At 40.7% G+C, this 23,035-nt stretch overlaps 1 protein-coding gene across 1 annotated transcript; it reads left to right on the top strand.

Moving 5' to 3' along the window:
• Positions 1-822: 822 nt before the first annotated feature.
• On the top strand, positions 823-4,115 carry Rgs2 (regulator of G protein signaling 2). Its single transcript, XM_051147530.1, has 5 exons — positions 823-984; positions 1,992-2,093; positions 2,203-2,264; positions 2,828-2,994; positions 3,263-4,115. Exons 1-5 carry the CDS (start codon positions 875-877, stop codon positions 3,455-3,457), a joined length of 636 nt encoding a protein of 211 aa, XP_051003487.1. The 5' UTR covers positions 823-874; the 3' UTR covers positions 3,458-4,115.
• Positions 4,116-23,035: the final 18,920 nt, after the last annotated feature.

The raw sequence follows: 23,035 nt of genomic DNA, 5'->3' as shown, positions 1-23,035 counted from the left end.
AAGCAGTTCAACATCTGGTAAATTCTGAACCTGTTCAACTAAGAATGACTCATGAGGAAATCCTGATTCCTTACTACAAATGAGCCGGTTGCAGCAGAACAGGGAGATCTTGGGTTTCCCTTTGTATTTCTCACTATCACTCTGATCTGTGCTGTGCCAGGCACAGCCCTCCAGGTCTCCTGGGGACCGACCCTGCAATGTCACAGCCTCCTGCAGCCATGCATTTAAAGATTAAAAATGCAGAGCCTTTTAAAACACCAGGTTTTAACATGCACTTTCTCCCTCTTCCTCCCTGGCCAGAGTGCACTCCCCTTAAGAAATTCCAAGATGCTTGAGCGAGCTGGAGCGTCACAGCACCTAGCTCAGCAGCCCAAGTTTCAGGTTTCTCTCGTTGTTGATTTCCGTCTCCAAAATAGGTGGAGTAGCTGAGTGGAGCCAGCAGGGCTCTCCCCATCCTGGCTGCAGTTTACAGAACAGGACGAGCCTTAAACACTGTGAACAACAGATTGCAAAGGCGGGACCCAAAAACAAAGCCAGTAAAGGTACGGTCTTTTCAAAGCGACTACCTCCGGGACCCTTCACGACAGTTGCCGCTCCAACAGGGATCAGGCTCTGTCCCCGCCTCCCATCCTGTGTGCGCACGAGGCTGCGGCGCCTACGTCAACAGCGCCCTCGTTTCCAGACCCTTCGGCGGCTGCCGTGGCTGCTGCGGGCCCGCGCGGCCCCGCCCTCGCACCGCCCCCAACGGGCCAATCCGCGCCCTCTAGAGGCGGGGCCGGCACCTTCAGGTCCCGCCCCTGCGCCGCAGCCTACCTTAAAGACCCGCGGCGCGCGCCCGGCCGCAAACAGCTGCAGTGGCCGCGGGAGTCTGAGAATGCAAAGTGCCATGTTCCTGGCTGTCCAGCACGACTGCGTACCCATGGACAAGAGCGCAGGCAACGGCCCCAAGGTCGAGGAGAAGCGGGAGAAAATGAAGCGGACGCTGTAAGTATGCCCTCTTTTCCTTAAGAGCTCTTCTTACCCTGCCTGCTTTTGCTGGTAGGAACCTAATTTCCTTCTGTATTGGCTTTGACTTGAGCCAACTCTAGTCTGTACCTCTGCAACAAAAGGGGTTGGAGGAGGAAAAGTTAGCTCGCTAGATCTGATGGTATGTGCTTTTTCCGTGTGAGCTCAGAGAGTTTAGGAACTGTAGCAAATTGTTCTGAAGGTGGCGGTAGGTGGGCTGAGAAGGCTCTGGCTGGTTTTTTGTTCTGCATTTAATGTGGTATCAGAATCCTGCAGCTGAATAGCTTCCACAGCGCCTATACATTGCATTGTTAGTTCTGAGCTGCTTGCAAGCTGCTAGATTGAGCGGAATGTATAAGATCCGTTTTTAAATCATAAAGTAGGTCTCACCCAGTCACGACTGTGGGATGAGTAATTTGCTCTGCAGTATCTGCTGCGGAGAAGCACTGTGGGCGGTCGTGGAGGGGAGCTAGGGAATCCATCACGCGCGTGCACACACAGGATCACACACGCACACATACACACACACACACACACACACACACACACACACACACACACACACACACACACACACACACACACCTCTATGCATGGTCCAGACCCTTCTGCCTAGAGTGCAGAAAGGGAAAGGACATCAGCTGGCTCAAGACACTGTTCTCAATAGTAAAATGTTACCAAGTTGTAGTTAACTGTACAGAAAAAAACAGTACCTTTTTTGTAAGTCAGAAATAACTTGTGGAAATTTAAAAATCTATGCTTGTGAAAATTTTAAATACAGGAGCTGTGTTATATAGTCGTATCCTCCTTGTAAAAATCCGTTATAGTCAGATGAATGGATGAAATTATGTTCAATACCTGAGGTGCTGGGTTTAAATGAGAATGAGACTGTTTTTGCCTGACTGATTTGTTTGTGGCTACTAAAACTGATGACAGCTTTGCTATTCAAGAACTGCCATTTGAAGATTTTTTTTTTCCTCCCCCAGCCTAAAGGATTGGAAGGCCCGTTTGAGCTACTTCTTGCAAAATTCCTCCACTCCTGGGAAGCCCAAAACTGGCAAGAAAAGCAAACAGCAAACTTTTATCAAGTAAGTTGTGAATCCTGTAGTTACAGAGATGACTATCTAGGCAAGCCTCTGAACAGGAAAGGGAAACCGTCGTGTGTGGCGTCGCTCATGTGCGGAACTTCTCTTGCAGGCCTTCTCCTGAGGAAGCGCAGCTCTGGGCAGAAGCCTTTGATGAACTGCTGGCCAGTAAATGTAAGTTAACCTCTTAAATGCCCTCTCTTTAACAGTAACCCAAGAACCTGGAAATGTGTTCCCACCACAAACGAGCGGCTCCCAGGAACTGCATTAGACAATACCGCCATTTAGAGCATAATACCTGTTTTTCTGTTTTGTCCTTCCCTTATTTCGCCAAGTTTAATCATGGAAAAGCATGAGGTATTCACCTCAGGTGGGGAAGAAAAGCTAGCCTAAGAATTAAAGAGACAGTTACTCACAGTTACAGTTGAGTCAGCTTTTCCATTACATAGAATATTTCAAGAGCCCTAGTTCCAAGTGAACTTAGTGGCTGTCCTATGAACATTTATTTTGCGTTGACAGCGAAGTTAAGTATTTTGCTGTTGTTGTTGTTGCTGCTGCTGCTGCCGAATACAAGCTTAAGCATGTTTGCCTACTGGCATCATAATGCTTACAGAGCTGAGCTGTGAGAATGACAGGCTTTCGTGACATCTAGGGCGCTGGTCCCTCTAGCGCTAGAAGGACACTGTTCTTTGGTCACTCCGTTCACCTTGTGCATGCGTCTTCTCTTGTGCTTTCAGATGGGCTGGCTGCATTCAGAGCATTTTTAAAATCTGAGTTCTGTGAAGAAAATATTGAATTCTGGCTGGCTTGTGAAGACTTCAAAAAAACCAAATCGCCTCAAAAACTGTCCTCAAAAGCAAGGAAAATATATACCGACTTCATAGAAAAGGAGGCTCCCAAGGAGGTAAGAAATTATTCATGTTAGCACAGTCTGGACATTTTCAACAGCACTGTAGTAAAACGCAACAGTTAAATACACCAAGTTCAAGGGCAAGTGGGAAGAGCCAAGTATGGCTCTGTACCCCAGCTCTCCTAACATTTAAGCTTCTCTAAAATGGACAGTTATAACTAATCACAAATTACACCTCTTATGTTTTATTATTAAGCCTCAATTTGTAATGTTGAATACCAAATAAATTAAAGTGTGTTTTTTGTTGTTGTTGTTCTTTCAGATAAACATAGACTTTCAAACAAAAACTCTGATTGCCCAAAATATCCAAGACGCTACGAGTGGTTGCTTTATAACAGCTCAGAAGAGAGTTTACAGCTTGATGGAGAACAACTCTTACCCTCGTTTCTTGGAATCAGAATTCTACCAGGACTTGTGTAAAAAGCCACAGATCACCACAGAGCCCCATGCTACATGAGACAAGGAGCCTCCACAGAGGACATTTCATTCTGTCTCCCAAGAGGAAAGGCTATGACCTGCCAAAAGACTGACCTTGAATTCAGCCTGGGTGTTAGGAAAGCATCGCTCAGAACTATTGATTCAAAGTTCGGTAGTGAATCAGGAAGCCAGCAACCTAGGAGAGGCTCTGTGAGAGAGCAGCTTCCCTTGCTGTGTGAAGAACAGAGGAAGGGAACAGTGTCCTGAATGTGCTGTTCCTCGCTGGGAAAGCACAGGTCTGAGATGAAAGATACAATGGAATGTTGTTGGTCCAAACATTTAAAAATCAATAGGTCTGGGATTATGTGGCCTTAGCTAACTGGCTGTACACCTTCCCTTAAACCAGTCCATGTTACCACATAGTGGTTTTAGTCTTAGTTTTAATATTCCAGTACTAGGTAACATTAAAATGTTTACTGTGTGTGAGGATGTTCGTAGGACTACAGATCATTAGTATATTGTGTCCTGTATCACTGAAATGGAAAGGGATGTTTGTTTTGTTACATGGGGTGTGGGATGGAAAGAGTGCTGTTCTGTAGAAAGCCAGTGTCTGTGATGAGTGCCAAAATCTGTCTTGCGGGCAGCTAAACTTTGACGTGGTTTTTGAATACTTTGAATAAATTTATTTTGATAAATAATGTCATTGAATATTTGGAAGTCCAGATGTGATTTTGTTCTGTTTTATTTCAGTAATTCAAAATGCATCAGATAAAAGAGAAAACAACTTATTCTAGTAAAGAGATGTGAGCATGAATTAATTATTGTACCTGTCCACTGAGAACTGACAGTCCTGAGAAGTGAGAAATGATTGCTTTAAGGTGTTCTTTTTAAACTTATACACATGTAGTTGTAAGAAAATCTGATCACATTCCTAGGACCACTCATTGTGAAAGTCAAATGTGTTATTTAATAAAAGAAACAGAAAAAAAGAACATTGACCTGTGTGTTAAGGACCAGCTAAAAATGAGTAATAAGAGACCAGGGTGGGAAAAAAAAAAAAAAAGAGAGAGACCAGGGTGGGAAAAAAAAAAAAAAAGAATCAAAATTGCTCAAATAGCCAAGCAGCCTAAGAGAAGAAATGTTAAGGTAAATGTGGGTCTGCCTGCCTGTTATATTCTTGGTACCAGACACCATTGTTTCTTCTGTGATGGGTCAATATAAAAACCTCAGAATTTTCCTGCATCTCCTGCATCATTTGGCTAACAATTTGTGTTACTCTAGGTAACACTGAAGAACAAAGCAAGTGCGTGGCTTGGGCTAAGTGCAGGGGTGTGCTCTCGCTGAGAAAGGCCTACATTCTGGCCAGTTTAGAGGAATTCCCTTTGTGAAGCAAACTTTCGGTCTCTTGGATGGTTTCAGTAAATGGAAGGGGTCAAGGGGACCCCCTCTTAGCTTGAAATTGCAAGACCTGAGCCAAGTACTGGCATCCCAAAGCTTTGTGACCCTTAGAGTACCCGTTTTTTAACCCTGGTTCCCCACTGGATAAAGTCTCTGCCTATCTCCCTGATATCTATACACAATAAGGGGTACTTCAGAAATGTGAAACACTAGAAGATGCCTTCTTCTCTGATTTGCCAAAGGAAAATGGCCCACAGTATTTCAGATGCTGTTTCTTTGGGGACTACCCTAATTCACATCTTTAACCAGATGTCTAAAACAAGCACAATTACAGGAGGGGCAACTGTGCTCATTCCTGTATCACCAGCCGCCAGAATGGTATATAACATATACAGAATAAATATTGGTTGCATAAGGCAGTTCTAAATTCATGGCTTCAGCCAACAAAGCCACTTTGCCACCAAATCCTATTTACTTCACCTCACAGCCTTTCTTGTCCCCACGGTGATGGAAGGATGCCTCCCTGACAGCAGTTAGCCCACCTTCCTCTGCTTCCCATCTCCCACACCCACTATATATATTCCATCTTAAGTTTAGGGATGCTTGCAACATACAAAGCTGACCTTGTTTCCTGTCACTTATGAACCCTGACAGGTCTGCTAAACATTAAGATGAATGCAGCATCCCTAACATAGCCTAAGTTTGCAGGGCTGACTTCCTCTTACCTTCCAACCTTGTACACACTTCCCTGTGTCAGCCTCGCTGGCCTTCTCCCATACGCTGGAAGATGCTATGCCTCTCGGCCCCAGGGAATCTAATAGTTCCTCTCTGCACAGTGTAATTTTAGCTCTTACTCACCACTCCCTTATTGATGCAATTGCCACTTCCCTTTTTAGGTGTTGTCACAGCACTAGGTTCTGTAATTTAAGGTACCTAAGGAAGGCATTTTTCATTACTTTTCATTATTATTTGATAATTTTATCTTTCTTCTCTTTCTTTTGTTTTGTTGTTGTTGTTGTTGTGTTTGTTTGGTTGGTTGGTTGGTTTTTTGGCTTTTCAAGACAGGGTTTCTCTGTGTAGCCTTGGCTGTTCTGGACTCACTTTGTAGACCAGGCTGGCCTCAAACTCACAGCGATCCTCCTGCCTCTGCCTCCCAAGTGCTGGGATTAAAGGCGTGCGCCACCACATCTGGCCCGTCTTTTCAATTAGATTATGAAAAGCACAAGCGGAGATGTTGTGCTTTTTTTTTTTTTTTTTTTTTTTTTTTTTTTTTTTTTCCTACTCTGCTGATCCCCAGCACCTGCTGCACAACGCGAGCAGAATGAATGGGTGGGATGACTGGTGCTGGAAGAACCTGTATGGAGGTTGGTGAGATAGAAAAAAACATCTATCAATGCACAGAGAGATAAAAACAATATTTACTAAGGATGTTTTTGGTTGTTTTGGTTATTGTTTGTTTGTTTGTTTGTTCTAAGAAGATATCAGACGATGATTCCCAAGCTGGTCCTAAACTCCTAGGCTCAAATGATTATCCTGTCTAAGCCTCCAGAGTACATGGGACTGCAGGCATATTTCATTGTACCGAGCTTTTTTAAAAGGGCAAAATTTGAAAAGCCCACTGCTTCAAATGCTGCGTTTTCAGAACTTTTTTATTTGACAATCAATCAATAAATATTTTTAACCAGGCATATTCCTCATGGCAATTGACCTTTGGCAGAAAGAAAAGCCAGTAACAAAAACAATAAATAAATCAAAGTTTTGACTTGCAGAGCTTCTGAAAGCATACTTTATTCAGATGGTATTTTCCATGTCCTCTTGTGTGGAACAAACTGAAACAGATTTCAGATTAGAAACTACATACCTCCACAAATAAGTATAACTTACTGTTCGGGCTGTCCACAGTTCAAACACTTAGTACCCACAGTCCATTTGTTTCAATAATTTTTCATTGTGAATGTATTTTAATGCCAAGGATGTTTCAAAATATTGTCATATTACACAGTCACATACAAATAAATAGAAAGTTGTTTTTACGTGTCATGTGAGCACAATGGAGTAACAAATGACTTTCTATGAAATCCCCTAAATTTTAATAGGAAAGGCATGTAGGGTGTTTTTGTGTTGTCTGATCACAGTCTTTGATTATTGATTAGGAGAAGGGTCATAAATGAAAACACAATGAGCTCAGACAATGTGGAGATAAGGAGCCTGCCCTTTGCCAAGCCCCGTTTCCCAAAGTTAGGGCGAAATTGGAGCTGAGGGGTTAGGCTGAGTTATAGAGGGCATCACCAGCCCTGAAAGGTAAACTTTGACATGTCTGGCTCAGATGCTTTTTGACGTATGTAGTCCCTTTGTCAATGGTAGCCCGATGAGTCTTCAGTACTTGTTGGTAATTCTTGGCTAAGAAGAGGCTTGGAGTTACTCAATGTGATGATAACAACCTAGAAGTTCTTCTGTGATCTACTGGATAAGAGAGGTAGTCTAAGGCCACAGCATGAAATAAAGGAAGGCCTTGACATGAACCATTTTTGATCCATCATGCAGCATGGCCACTCCACAATCTTAAGGATAGGGTGCAAAGTGTAGTGCAGAAGCTGGAGGGCCTTGAATACTAAAGGTTGAGAGTTTATTATGAAGGCATCAGACACCAAACTCAACTAAGATTTATCAAAATAACTCAGACAGCAATATGGAGATTGAAAATATGGAAGCTTGGCAGTCGGTTAAGAAATTGTAGTCTTAGGTCAGATATGAAATCCCACCTGTCTACTCCAGAACAGGAGCAGATAATTCCATATGGCCTATATTAAATTATGCATGCACCTATTCTATGCAAAGCACTGGTATAAGCCACAAGGCAACTGATGAAAAGATGTGCTCCCTGCTCTCTAAGTGGCACCAGTTAAATAACTGATGAAATAAATATAAAAACCAAAATACAGCCAAGTATGTTGACATTGTTTGAAAGGAAGAGAGGGGGAAAGGAAGGAAGGAAAGAGGGAGGGAGGAAGGCAGAGAAGAAGGGCAGAGAGAGGGGGAGGGAGAAAGGAGACAATGGGCATTTTGGGTTTAAAAAATGTGACAGAATTTGTACATAAGGATTATAATATTTAGGAAGGAGGAATCATTCTAAAGAGGCACAGCAAGATTTCATCTTCATTTTATGATGGTGATTTCGAAGGTGGGTATTTATAAGGGATCCATACTATCACTCTTACCTCAACAAGCCCCATATCCTGTACCATGCCCCCCGTCAGTTGCCTAGAACACTGTTTGAATATTGATATTCTCACGAGATATTTATGCTCATAAAAACTTAAGACATCTCTGACAAGGTGAATTCCTGGGCTAAAGGCTAAAATATTTCTAGATTTCCATTTGATTTTTCTGCCCATTTGACCTTATTTCCTGACACTGACTAGAAGCATTTGATGCTGAATTTCTTGTCATTTTCCCACACTAACTAGATGCAACATTGCACCTTGCTTACAACTGCTTTCTCTTCTCCTAAATACTACCTATTTTTCAAGGTACAGATGATGTGTCAGCTTTGGGAAACCTTCCTAAGAATGTGTCTGTTTTATACTCAAATGAAATGAGCAATGATGACCACTCTGACCTTTTGCTCTTAATTTGAAAAGTAACTGGAATTGTCCAGATTTGAAGGATTTAGTCTGACTGAGTGACTAACTCACAAATTCTCCACTAACTATGTGTGCAATAACAAATAATTTCATTTAAATATGCTAAATTCATTTGCAAAAAATGATGAAATCATGAGTCTAAATGTTTTTCACTTTGACTATATATGACTCCCTTACAAATTTAAAGAACACTAGAGCATAGGGTCTTGGATAAGGTTTTAATGTTTGGTTTTTCTCAAATCTCAAATTTAAATGCTATTTATATAGTTTTTAAAGTGCACTTACCCAAATGAAACTTTCTGGGGATCAAAGATGTGTTTTTATTAAACTTGAGTATATCTTAGACATGTACAAGTGTCATATCAGAAGAAGAAGAGGAAGAAGAAGAAGAAGGAGAAAGGAGAAAGAGAAGGAGAAAGGAAACATTCCAAAGGAGAGTGAAAAGAAGCCATTGCATGCTGACTGCTTTGTAGGTGGGCAGAAGCCCAGAGTGGGAGCTGTAGTTACTGTTTTGTTTTGTTCTTACTTTTCTTTGTTGTTTAATGCACTTGGAGCTTCTAGTCATTTAGGCCTATTTCCAGCCCTCTTTCGAAACGCTCTCTCCATCTTAAGCTTCAGAACATAATCTCAGGTCATCAACAATGGCAGCATTTTGAAACAGCACTATTAAGCACTGTTGAAAATACTACATTTACAGGAGCTTAGTATAGTCTGGCAATGGTGAGATCACAAGCTGTAACTTGGAAAGAAAGTTGTTGATGAGAAGCCTCTGATATCAATTGATTGTCACTTGGCAGGTACCCTCATGGAGGGTGGCTCTCCTAGAAATAGACATTAGTCACTGGAACATAGGTGTCAGAACTTCAAGTTCTACTTCTTTCTAATGTTTTCAACTTGTTTCAGGTTCCACAGTCTCACAAACACTGTAAGATTTCATAACAGTACAATTAAAGTCATCAATATTTCAAGGGTAATGTAAGTAACCATTGTAGAAATAATTTTGACCATAACTCATCTGAAGGAAAATATGGTTTTATTTAAAGAGAGGAGGGGGAGGGAAGAAGAGAGGGAGAGGGAAAGGGAGAGGAAGAGTGGGGGAAGGAGGGAGAGAAAGAAGGAAAGAAGAAATGAAAAACTTATGAGTATCCCACAGCATCAACAGTGCTGAGTAACTTTTCGGAGTGATGTATTTGTCTTAGCATCACTGACCAGTTAGTTCATGACGAGGTATTTGGGGTTTCACGACGTCTGAAGTTGATCCTGTCTGAATGGACTATTGTCTTCATCCGGTCAAGCGTGCCTGGGAAGTGTTAGTTATGGCAGCTGCATGTTTCCGTCCATTGTGGGGAGAGGGGAAGGAAACCTCCAAATATTCCAGAGGAGCTGTGTACCAATAAAGTATGACTGATGTAGGTTTTTGCCTCCCCCACCCCAAGCACAGAATTTAGTAACAGTAAGAACTGTTTTGCCAGTTTTAATTGGATTACTAAGTACTCGCATGAACCTTCCGCCAGATACATAGTTTGCAACATTGTCTCTTGTTTTCTCATCTGAACAAATGTTTTCAGTTTTGGTGAACTCTAAAATTACTTGGTTTTCATTTTATAAGTTTTTGCTTTTGATATCAAGCCTATGAACCACTTGTCCAGCCCTAGATTCCAAGGACTTTCTCAAAAATTCATATTACAGTTTTAGCTAAATGTTAACTCCTTACATTTAATAATATGAGCCTTTTGTATTAATTTTTACCTGGGGTATGAAATGGATTTGCTTTGTCCTCGTTGCTATTGTCATACTTATATATAGGTATTTAGTTGTCCAGGCAGCATTTCTCTTTAGAGTCTTCCCTTGCCTTCTATTCTCCCCAGAAGCAAGACAGCACTCAGAAGGGCAGCCTCTGGTGGAGCAAGAAAGCAGTTAAATTAGGAAGCTTAGTTAAGAGCGGATGCTGTAAGAGATGCAGATTTAGACCATCATGCTGCAAGAGATGGAATTGTTTAGGAAGATACTCAAGAAGGTGTATAGAAGAAGGAAGATGCCCTGGTGTTTTTCTGTGCTAACAGCTGCAAGTTCATAGGACTTTGGACTGTTGAGTTTAGACTTTGTAGTAAAATAAAAAAGTGAACTAAGCAGTCACTTAGAAGGAACTACTACTCAGCTGGCTGCTGCCATTAAACAAGTGGAAGAGATTCACATCAGCCTGAATGAGGCTACCAATCTCCCAGTTAGGGCAACTAGAATGACTTAATTAGGTTTCCATTGCTGTGATAAAACACCAAGACCAAAAGCAACCTGGAGAGGAAAGGGTTTATTTCATCTTTCAACTTACAGTCCACCATCCAGGGAAATCAGGGATAGGAGCTGGAGTCAGGAACTGATGCAGAAGTCATTCGGGAACTTTGTTTACTGGCTTGCTCCTCATGGCTTGCTCAGCCTGCTTTCTTACAACACCCAGGACCACCACCCACAGTGAGCTGAGGTCACTCAAATCAATCATCAATCAAGAAAATGCCCACAGGCTTGCCCATAGACCAGGCTAGTGGGGACATCTTCCCAGTTGAGGGTCTGTCTTCCCAAATGATTCTAGCTTGTGTCAAGTTGGCATAAAATTAGCCAGCACAGGGCTCTTCAAATGCATCCATGGAGGAAAATAAACAGTCTACAGCTGGAAGAGAGGATGCTCACCAGGCATTAAGACGGTCTTGGGTTAAAGCTTTTGAAACAGCAAGAAGAATGGTTACAAAGCAAGTGTCCAAGGAGGCAAGGATCCACACAACCCATAATAACCCAGAGAGAAAGCACAAATTTCCAGAAGAAATGCTTAAAGCAAAAGGCCCTTAGGGGAAAGCTACAGTCTCACACTTCCGATGAACAGGATTGGCTGCTGCTCCCTGCAGGGACATCAGCGATGCCAAGAACAAGACAGCCTAGCAAGGAATGTATGTGAAGTCTACCAAGGAACGTTCCGTGATGCCTGTGCTATCACTCAAGCATGCCCATCACTCAAGTCTCAGGCCTGAGGATTTGTAGTTCCTGTCACAGCAGACGAAGAAACAATTTTCTGCCAGCCCGTCCACAGACTTGGGTTCAAGGCCTGAACCAAATCAACATCTAGGGTCACCCTCTACTTATATTTAGATGTCAAGATCCTCTAAGACTCCATCCTTAAAATCAAAGTGAAACCAAAGCAGACAGAGGTGGTTTAAATAAACCAGCCACATGGAGAAAAGATGAGGTATTCTGGAAATTTTGCTCATTCTCCATACTGACTGTACAAATTCATTCTGCAAATGCTTCTTTTTCTAAATTAAACTAGAGAAAGGAAGGAAGGAAAATAATCAGTTCTTTCTCCGTTTCCTGCAGGAATGTCTATAGAAACTTAAAGAGATGAAAGAGTGTTTTTTCCAAAAGTAATTACAGAAAACCGTCCTTTGAATTCAGGGACCACCAAGGAGGATAAACACGCATACACACACACACACACACACACACACACACACACACACACCAAATCATCTTTAAGTTGTTGAAAAGATACACTTTGAAGGAAACTTTGAAGCAAATCACATTAAGAGAAATTTATTTAACACTTAGGAGCTATGGTAAGAATCACAATAGACCTTGAGTTAGAAACCACACAAATAGTGCCTGGCATGATGGTACTTGCCTATAATCCCCGCACTCGAGAGGCAAAGGCAGGCAAATCTCTGTGAATTCAAAGCCAGCTTGGTCTACTAGGTGAGTCCAGGAAAGCCAAGGCTACACAGGGAAACCCTGTCTCAAAAAAATCCAAAATAAATAAATAAATAAATAAACAAACAAACAAAAACAACAAAAAAAAAAAAAGAAAAGAAAAAGCACACAAATCAGGGATGGGGGGAGCATGATGAAGTAGCTAATGTGTTCAAAGAATCAGAAAAGCATTCACATGGCTGTCTACATTCAATAAAAATTATTCTTTCTACAAACAAAACAGCCCTAGTGGGCACAAAATGCTAATCTATGCTTTTGGGAGAAGGTGAATGATATGAATCAGAAGCTCAGGTCTCAGAAATGATCACAGAAGAGACACCAATGAAGATAAAGTAAAATAGTTTATTGTCCTTATTCTTAACTGATCTAAAAGATCGGTGCTTCTTTACAACAGCATAGTAGCCATGGTGGGATGATTATAGCTTATGGAGAAGTAAGGGGAATGCTAGTGTTGCCATTGGGAACAGAAGACACTGGGAATTCCCTAACCTACACAGCCAGACATAAAGTGATGTGTTGTTGTCTGATGACAATTTAGATGCTTTGTGAATGCATGTTGGGAACTCCAGGGTAATGTTATACTTTTCCAAAAGAGAATAATTGAGCGTGAAGGCAGAGATGAAACAGGATCCTCTAATGTCCCTTTAAGCCCACAGAAAACTGAAAGAGAGAAATAAAGCAACAAACATGGGTCAGGAAACAGTCATAAACATGGAAGGCGGTGTTGACATAGAAAATACAACTCTCGCTTCTAAGAGGTAAGAGATAGTTTTTCCTGGAGCCAAATATGACAGACCATGGTGAGGAACACAAATTTAAGTCACCCCAAACTTCTGCTCCATTTATCTGTTTACTGAAGTTTCTATAGTAAGAGAGCAAAGAAAGTCATAAATCAATCAAGCTCTTTTCAGATACACTGGTAGAAACATCAGAGGGGTGGGTTATAAAACAAAGCAGAGAACTCTCTTCTGTGGCCTCCCTCACAGGCTCCCGACAGTATATTTTTTTAGGAGGCTACTAGTGTGCGAAGTTAATATGTTCCATCTGATAGTCAACAGAATTTTTATATCAGATGCAGAGGTGGGAAAGGAATGACTAATGAGGGGCTAAATGATGGCCCAGGACAAATTATAATTAAGCTCTGGACCTGCGACATTCCAACCTCTGCACAAACACTGACGTTCTAATCAGTCAGCCGGCCTCGCAGAAGGTTAAGTTGAAGGTGTAATTTCTTTCTGGGTACTTTTGTTCATAAAAGGAAAAACACGCCTTAATTATGAAGAAGTCTTTTATCAATAACCTCGGATTCCATTTTGAGAAATAATGAAAACTGAAGCTGAAATAAGGAGAAGAAAGGAAACAGCAAAGATCGGAGGAGGAGGAAGCTGTGAAGGAGCACCATGACAGAGTAGCGTCAAGGAAGCAAGAAGCTCGTCCTGAGTTCAGAGAACTCGACGAGCCCGTAAGTTAACTACGTAGAAGAAAAAGGGTGACACACTGCCAAGATCTACATGTGACAGCTAGTATCACCATAGGACCTACAAATACTAACATGATAGGAATCCAAAAGTTTAACATCATACATTGCAATTGACAGTTTCTTAAAAATTCAAAAACTACTAAAATTCCCCCAAGAAGAAATAGATAATCTGAAGTTTTGCATCTGTTAAAAACTGATTTCATATGCAAAATAATTTCCACACATAAAGCACAGGTCTGACAAAGTCCTCCAGCAAGTTGCATCAAATGTCAAGGAAGAAGTAATACGAAATTTGCATAAAGTCTTTCAGGCATTTTAATTTTAACTTTCAAATGCATATTACATCAGTGACATGCTAAGACTGTGTGAGGCTTTCCTTCAGGATGACAAATGCTGAAGGAAACCATTTAAAGGAGAAAAGATTTGGTTTTGCTTAGTTTGGGAGATTTTAGTCCATCGCCCTTGAGGCTACTGCTTCAGGGGCTGTGATCATAGTCAGTGCTTCAGGGACTGTCATCATGGTCGGTATTTCCAGGGCTGACATCATGGTCAGTGCTTTGGGGCTGACATCATGGAAGGTGCTTACAGGGCTGACATCATGGTCGGTGCTTCAGGGGCTCTGGATGAGTCAGGAAGTCAAGGTAAAAGGGACATAATAGAGCAAAGACGCTCATTTCCCAGGAGCCAGGAAAGAAAAAATGACAGGAAGAGATCACAGACAAGATGCATCTTTCCAAGTCACACCACATGCAGTAGCCCACTTTCTCCAACTAGGCTCCATCTTCCACATTCCCTTCATCCATCAGTAGGCTAATCAGATTTTGAATCCACTAATGGATTAACCTATTAACCAATGTAAAACCCTTAACACTTACTCACTTACCAAAAGTCCCATCTCTGCACACTGCTTGCACTGGAGGCCATTTCTTTAATGCACTTTATATGCAAACATAAAAGACATGAAAACAAGAACAAATGCTTTATAAGAGAAAATGTGGAGGTGGGCATGGTGGATGCATGCCTGTGACCCTAGCACACAGCATGAGGAGGCTGTAGGATCACAGGGTTGAATGAATGACCCAGGTGTGCTGGCTCTTACATGTAATCCTAGAACTTGGTAGCATGAAACAGAAGATTATAGGAAGGTGGGGGCCAACCTTGCCTACATAGAGAGTTCTAGGCAAGCTTGGAATGAGCCTACAGAAAGACACTGATGAAAGAAAGTGGATGGAGAAAGAGAGGAAGGGAAGAAGGCAGGGGGGAAGCAGGGAGGAAGAAAGGGAAGAAGGGAGGCAGGAAGGCAAGGAGGAGGCAGGGAAGGAGGGAGGGGCATCTCATTTCTACTGGAATCAGGAGAAAAATGAGACCCACTCTTGCCCTACCTGTGAATGCTCAAATGAGAAAAGTTAAATAAAAGGTACCCAACTATCTCCTGAAATTAAAGTGGTATTTGTCTATAGTATCTCAAGGGATATACAACAGAGAACACAGGACAAAGAGGTCAGTCAGTAAGAAGGATTCAGGCTACACCATCAATTGTCTTCTTGATGATGATAAATCAGTTTTACTGATCTATCTTAGCACCCTGTAGTAAGAAGCTGAAACGGAAAACACAGATCATAAAATACAGTGTTTTGAATATCTAAATACTGAAAACTGCTGAGAAAATTAAAAGAAACATAAGTGGATAAGGAATCCGTTTTTGTAGGAGGCACAGGATAGAGTAAGCACTGGAGACAGCGTGATTGTTAAGCACGCAGGCCTGCCTTGGTCACATGGAGTGCTGGAGTGAAAGTGGTCAAACAGTCCGGTGAGCCCCTGCTATCCCATTAGGAGCCAACCTCCACCTGAATGTCCCTAAAATCCTGAGAACTGGGAGCCATGAAAACTTTTTTTTTTCTCATGTGTAAGAAAAGTGAACTATGGGAATCCAACTCTTCAGTAGTTCTGACCCAGTCCGACTGACCGAGACCAACTGCATGCAGTTTTCATCTTCACCTCTTCACGTTTCGTTTCCCTGCCAGCCTTGATACCTTCAGGGAACCTCCAGCACCTTCTCGTTAGTCAGAGGATTTTATACAGTTCTGCCTAATCCAACTGTAGGATCAACACAATCCTAATCAAAACATCAGGCCTTTTGGAACATCCTTAGTTACAAGCATCCCTTTCTGTGTTTATACCTCTGTTTCTGTCTCCATATGTGTCTCTCCCCCCGCGCCCCCGTGTGTGTGTGTGTGTGTGTGTGTGTGTGTGTGTGTGTGTGTGTGTGTGTGTGTGCGCGCGCGCGCGCGCGCGCGTGTGCGTGCATGCGTGCGTCTGTCTGTCTGTCTGTCTGTCAGTTTTGCTTTAAACCTAAAACTTCTCTAAAAACTTGAAGTCTTTAAAAACAACAAAAAGTAAAGCCCTCATGGCCTTGGACATGCTATTTTGACTGCTCTACATCTTGGTTTCTTCATTCATCAGATCGGGGTAGTGCTGCCTACATAAGCGGCATAGAGTACACGAGAGAACACAAAATGTGTAGGGTGGTCCCTGCTTCATAAAAGCCGTAAGGCAAAGTAAGGTGTGGGCTGAGATCTGGAGATGCCAGTGAGTCACCCAGTTAGTACCTGTATGAATTTGTACAGGGAAATCCTTTCTTCCCCCAAGTCTTCTAAAGGACAAGTTATAAAATGCTGTGGGTACCTATTCAGTACCCCGCTGGCCAGAAGCGACCTGTTGTTAATGTGGTACTCCTGCCTGCCTTTCAGTGGCAGCGGCTTGGGCAGCTTATTCCATCACCCATTTAGGCCAGGTGTGGGGCACAAAAGCCCCCACAGCATCCCAGATCATTCTCTCTCTCTCATTCCCTCTCCTGTCTTGTTTGTTCTCTCTGTCTCTGCCCACATGTCTGTCTCTATCTCTCTCATGTCCCCACCCCAAGTAGGTCTTTCTCTCTCCCCACTCTCCCAATAAACCTATTGCCCTAAATCTTTTAGTAGCACACCTTGGCCCTGAACCCACCAATTTTGCTGCTTTATGCTAATAGCACCCCCTTGCCTTGCTGTGAGACCATTTACCTTAGAAGCCAGCTGGTTGCACCTAACACAGATTATTCTGTTGAAGAATTATGCCTTAATATCAGTAATCTCTAAAATAATTTATTTATAGTGAAATATTTTTCTGTAGGAAGTTTTTACTTTTTTACTCTTCTCTTTCCTTCAAAAGCATGTTTCTCTTCTGAATACTAGGAGTTCATAGAAGGAAACCAAATATATTTCTGAGATATCAGTTGTATTATTGATGATGATATAACACCACACAAGAGAGGATTTTGAGGGGAGAAAGAGGGTCTTTGTGAGAATATAACAAAACACAAATCCATCAAACAGTAAGGAGAAATGACCCTCTCCTTCCAGCATACTGAGAAATCTCTCCTTCATTTGTATTTTCATGCCCAGATGTATCATGGTAAGGACCATTGGCTAATCCAGCCACTTTCTCAGAAGTCTGTGTGTTTGTTTTTATACAATTCCTTTAAAAGCTAGAAACATACAAAAGAGAGTCTTATTTTTCTCTTTTTATAGTTTAAAGAACATTTTTGCTGGGTGTGGTGGTTCTTATCTGAACACTGGTTCCTAGCATTTGGGCAGTTGAAACAGAAGAATTGTTGCCAATTTGAGGCTATCCTGGGCTCATGATGAGTTTCAAGCCAATCAAATAAATATTTTTCAAATATTAACTAAGTCTCTCATAGTTGTATCTAGAAGAAAAAGTTCAGCTAAAATAGTTATTTTATAGTTCATTTCTTTGGCATATAACAGACTTACAGTATCTGTTTCTTAGCTTTTATTGATATCTTTTATTCTTTTCAAACCTGTAAAAACTATAAATCAAATCTTTTATTTGCCAGATAAATGAGGCAAAAACATGAACTAACTTGTTTTTGTTCCAGGACTTACTGTGTGTGGTGGTTATAGCTTAGTAAACTCATTTTCAGGTAAAAATGTCCCACGTGGAAAATATAGCTAATGCTCATAGCCAAGGGCACATCACAACTTGGCAACGCAGAGGCCCACAGAGCACCAGTTGTTTACCCTTACACTTTTGTGGCTGACTGAGCAAGAGCAGTGGCTCGATCTGTTCCCCAGGATCCTCATACTGCCAGCCAAGAAAACGACAGAAATCAAAATCACAATTTCAGCCTTTACTGAAAGCAATAGCCTTGGCCTCTTTGTAAAGTTGGATCCCAGAAGTTGGGGACCATCTTTAAGTACAAGGGAAGTGTTCTACCCAGGTCTGCTGACCTCTGGGCCTTCTGTTGGACACCCTCTGAGTATAGCTTTTTGTGATCCTTTGACAAAAAACAGTCGATATTTTATCCCCTCTGTTTTTAAGCACATTTTTTAAGGGTCTTTCAATGGCTCTCAATACAACTTTGCCATGCCCCAGTAGCAACAGCCAAACAATATAATGCCTATTTTTACAGTTTTCAAAACAATTTCAGTTCAGTGTTCTTTCTGGTGTAAATCAGAAAAATAACTTGATCCTCAGTGGTCAAGGGACCAGGTAGGTCCTTTCACTGGGATTGTGGTAGTGCGTCTCTAGAAGTTCATACACTTTTTGCAAAGTTTGTTGGGTCATTGAAGGTGCAACTTCAGAAGGGAGAGAAAATGCACTTGACTTTTTTTTTATGTATTAGAATGATTAAGCAAATGAGCCTAAATGAGGACCTACTATGAGCATCTTAGGGTGCATGCTGACTCTTCAGTTCAAGGACCTACTATGAGCATCTTAGGGTGCATGCTGACTCTTCAGTTCAATCCCAGCACAGTGATGGGATTGCCGGTCTAAGAAGAATGGCATGCTGCACAGGAAGAGCCAAGTTTTTGTCAGAGGGTCTAGACTGGAGAAGGAAGAAGTGTAGAATCTCTTTGAAAATATGTCCCTGGGACTTAACCAAACACTTTTAGATAGACAACAGTGCAGGTTGAGATCTTACCTACATGTAAGAGAGTTGAGAATGAAGGTAAAGGGAAACTTGCTGAGCGTTGTATTTTTGATTTGTTGTAGCCTTAGTAGTTTGTTCCTGTGTGCTTCTAATGGTTTCTGGACCATGGGTGCTTCTCAGATTTGTTTGCTGATCTCTGAAAGCCAAGAAAAATGAGTTACATAATGGCTGAGGTTGACAAATAAGTGTCATGTTTAATTGAAAGCTCCCATTATATCTCAATATTCATCAACATTTTATAATATTCTCTCTAACTTTCCTATTTAAGTTTAAATAAAGGACTAATTTAAGATGTTGCTACATCAAGGCTGAGGGTGTAGCTCAGTGGTAGGACCAGTGGCAGCCTCGCATGTGCAAAGTCCTAAGTCAGATTTCCATCATCGCAGAAAATTAAAATGAAACACACACACTCAAAACTAAACCATGTCATCCCAAGAGAATGGGCCAAGTTTATTTGGTTTAAATAATCCAGAATAAATAGCAGTAGCTATGAGTAGAGCTACTTTTCCACAGTAATAACTTGCTACCATAAGAAATAGGTCATTGTGGAGAAAATCTTTCTTGATTTCTTTGCTGTGGTTTATTTTAGAAGCAACTATAAATCACTAAGGCCAAATGCCAAGTAGCACATGGGGAATTACCAGCTAGCTACTTGCCAGAGGCGGAAACTGTCCAAAGGTGAGTGAAGGTGAACAGGGAGAAAACAACTCCTTCCATTTAGAGAGCCACTTTGTTTTGTCTCCTTTTCCTTTTAAGAAGCCAGAACTCAGCTGATTTTCAAAAAAGTAGGCTGATTTTTCTGAAACTTATTTATTAAACTTTGAGCACTCTAGTTGAAACTAAAGACTGGAAAGAATAGAAAGCAGCAAAAAGCTAGATTTCTATTGAAGAAGTTTTCCTATACCTCCAATACATTCTCCCAATATTTTTCAATTTTGCCAAGGACTTTTTTATTTCGTTGTTATGTTCCAGGAGTTTATAGATTTAAAAAAAAAAAAAAAAAAAGAACTCCAGTATTTTTGAAAACAAGAAAACACATTATCTGCTTCCCTTAATTCAAGTACTCTGTTGACAAACTTTGAACTTTAATTATGAAGAATTTGAAATGTGAATTAAAAGATGAAAGAATGGTTAATTACACAGATGGTGTAACCAGAGAGCTTCAAAGCATCCAATGCTCCCACTATCTTTGATAAGATATTCAAGCAACTCAGCAGAAATGAATAAAGAAGTGCCACATATTCCTCAACAAAACATACTGATGGGACAAGGAGCAATTGCCATTAAAAAGCCAACAGACAGCAAAGTTAGATAAGGAATACATATTCTGAATATAGAGTAAATTTTTTACAAATAATGACTATTTTGGACATTTTAGCTCAGTCTATATTTTATGCTGTTAACGATATCCTATAATGAGAACCAAGCTTGGAACCAATCAAATGAGACTTGAGTCCATGTCCAGTCCAGTTTTGACTGTCTATTCATGGAAATGACCTTGAAAATAACCCCTCAAACTCCAAGGCTCATAGTTCCTCTATCAGTAAAATAGAAATAATGAGAGCTTGGGTTTTGTTTGTTTTGTTTTGTTTGTCAGAACAGGATTTCTCTGTGTAGCCTTGGCTGTCCTGGACTCATTTAATAGACCAGACTGGCCTCAAACTCACAGAAATCTGCCTCCCTCTGCTTCCCCGAGTGCTGGGAGTACAGGCGTACACCACTATGCCAGGCAAGATCTATTTTTATAAGTAATGACTATAGAATATGGTAAAGACATGGTAAGTAGTAACTAAAACTATTAATAATATATAATGCTATACATTATTTTTATGATATGAGGTATAGATTAAACATTAATGCTTATAATGAATCACTCTGTGAAATTTATATCCATAGTAACAACAAAATTTAAAAAGCAAGCAGAGAGTAAAATACACCATATGCTTTTGAAATCTTATATTTTATATTCTGATAATTTCACTTATAAATGCTAGGCCTCCAAGTAGATCGTTTAATTTCTGCACATTCGCCAATGTAGGATGAGATACCTTTCCAATGAAACAGAGTTTGTGATAAAGAGACATGTCAACAGTTAATTACCTAGACAGCTGATGTCACCTCCACCCTGTCATGTTAGCTTCCACCAAAGGATGATTGTGACTTTGTATTGTTCAATAAGAAAACGGTAAAATAAAGACAAGCACTGCTTTTGCGTTTCTGCCTGGAGAGAGGGGTATCTCATCATGGAGAACATGACAGCTGCTCCAGGGGAATCCAATGAGGGACATGTTTAGTTTCAGAATAGCCTGCTTACCTACCCAGTTTCTGGCACTGCGTGAATTCTAATGAGACAAATAACTCTTCACTTCCTGTCATCTCCAAACATATCTTTATAAATGTGTGAATGCAGTTCTATCTGTAAGATGCAGAATGGTAATTTACAATATGGAATTACATTAATTTGGGCACTTGGTGCAGATAAACCTATGTTGGATGGTGGCTACCATCTTTGCAGAGATTTTTGTATAAATTCAATATGTAGGATGCCATTTTTGTCTTGGGCAAGTGTCACGACTATTTTGCTATAGTTTAAAATTATGGCTGCACTAAAAGGCTTCCTTTTTACTACATTTGTCTATCTTTGTAAAACAAACAAACAAACAAACAAAAACCCCACCAGCAGCAACAACAACAACAACAAACATACTATGTAAGTAGTTAGACTTCTGTTTTCTGGTTCCCCAAAGTACCTCCAAATAACTAAGAACAGCAAATAAGTACCTCCAAATAACTAAGAACAGCAAATGCTGTGAAGAAAGCGTTTGAATGGTCACCTCTATCATTCATTAGCATTATATTTGTTTTCATTATTATTAAATAGAACGTATTACAACTTTTTAATTTGGTAAATGAGTTTTTTTTTTTTTTTTTAATCTTCTAGAAAGAACTGAAGGATTTAGCTGGAATAACTGTTCTCTCTGTTAAGAGTTACGTTTTACATTCACCACAGTTCCATTATATTATTAAAGTGTTGGCTTTCCTTCTTGTAGCAGTCTCTAATACTTATGATTGACATCAGCATCTACAATGATAGTTTAAAAGTATGTAACTACTATCCTTACAAGATACGTGAATTGCCTTTTATGACTCAAATACAACTTCCATAGAATGTTTCATTCGTTACAATTATTTTTCCTCAGCTGATTTACTTTTCAGATTTTCTTGTTGGTTTCTTCCTTTCTTATGTTTCAAAGCACTTTTTCATGGCAGGGCTCCTGACATAATTCTATCATCACACTTAGTGTTTCACAGAAAAAAAAAAAAACTTACCTCATAACTATTTTACATCAACGTTATATTGATGATAAAGCTAGAATATAGTTTTATAATAACTACTTTAATAAGGTCGTTAGCCCAGTTATTTGTTTAAAAATCTGATTATTTTACTACTAGAAAAAAACTCAACAAAGAATAAAATACTTAAGTGGTTCTGTTTTAGGGGCATTTCTAACCAGAGACTACATCTAAGTGTCCTTATAATGGGGTGTCCTGTTGTCTAGGAGATTTCCAAATTTGTTCCCTGGCACAAAGAATTGAACCAGGGGAAAAGACAAAAGACCAACCCATGAAGAAAAGAAAAGTAACTTCATACATTTGGAATAGGAGAAACCTACGGTTTTCACCCATTAAAGAGACACTGGCTTAGGTATTTTTTAGGGCCCTGGGTTATCTTTCCCCTTTTGGTCCTATCTAACACTCGCCCCTGTGCCTTCTTGCTGTTTCTCCTGGCAGTCTTCTGGGAAGAAGCTGCTTATGTTTCCCTGCCTACCTGTATTCTTCTAACCTGCTTTATCCTGCTATTACATACATACATACACACACACACACACACACACACACACACACACACACACACACACACGGTTAAAAAGGGGGTGCTTGGGAGCATTTTAAAAATCAATCCGAAGTTGAAGACCAGAGAAATGTGTATAGACAAGACTCATGCAAGCCCCTTTCAGCCACATGTGCTATAAAGTGTAGCACAGGTTGTGCCCTGTAGAGGTTAGCCTGATCTCAGCTAGGAAGCCCCTTTTGTAAAGATATAAAGTATATAGTTATAAAGCATCTTTCACTCCCAATTCTTTCACAGGGTTCAAAGAACAGAACAATCACCCATCCTTAGTGGTTCTCAGAATCTGGGTTCCTAGTCTGTCCACCGTGGGGCTTCATTTAGACCGTTATCTTGGTTGAAAGAAGAAATATCTAAAATGCCTCATCATGCATTGGAGAGGGCTTTTCCCAGAGGAGTTTAGCCAAGGGAGTAAAGACCACCTTTGAAAGAATGTCACCCTC

Source organism: Acomys russatus, chromosome 6 (genome assembly GCF_903995435.1).
Source record: "Acomys russatus chromosome 6, mAcoRus1.1, whole genome shotgun sequence".
Lineage (NCBI taxonomy): Eukaryota > Metazoa > Chordata > Mammalia > Rodentia > Muridae > Acomys > Acomys russatus.
This window is presented reverse-complemented; position numbering and strand designations above follow the sequence as displayed.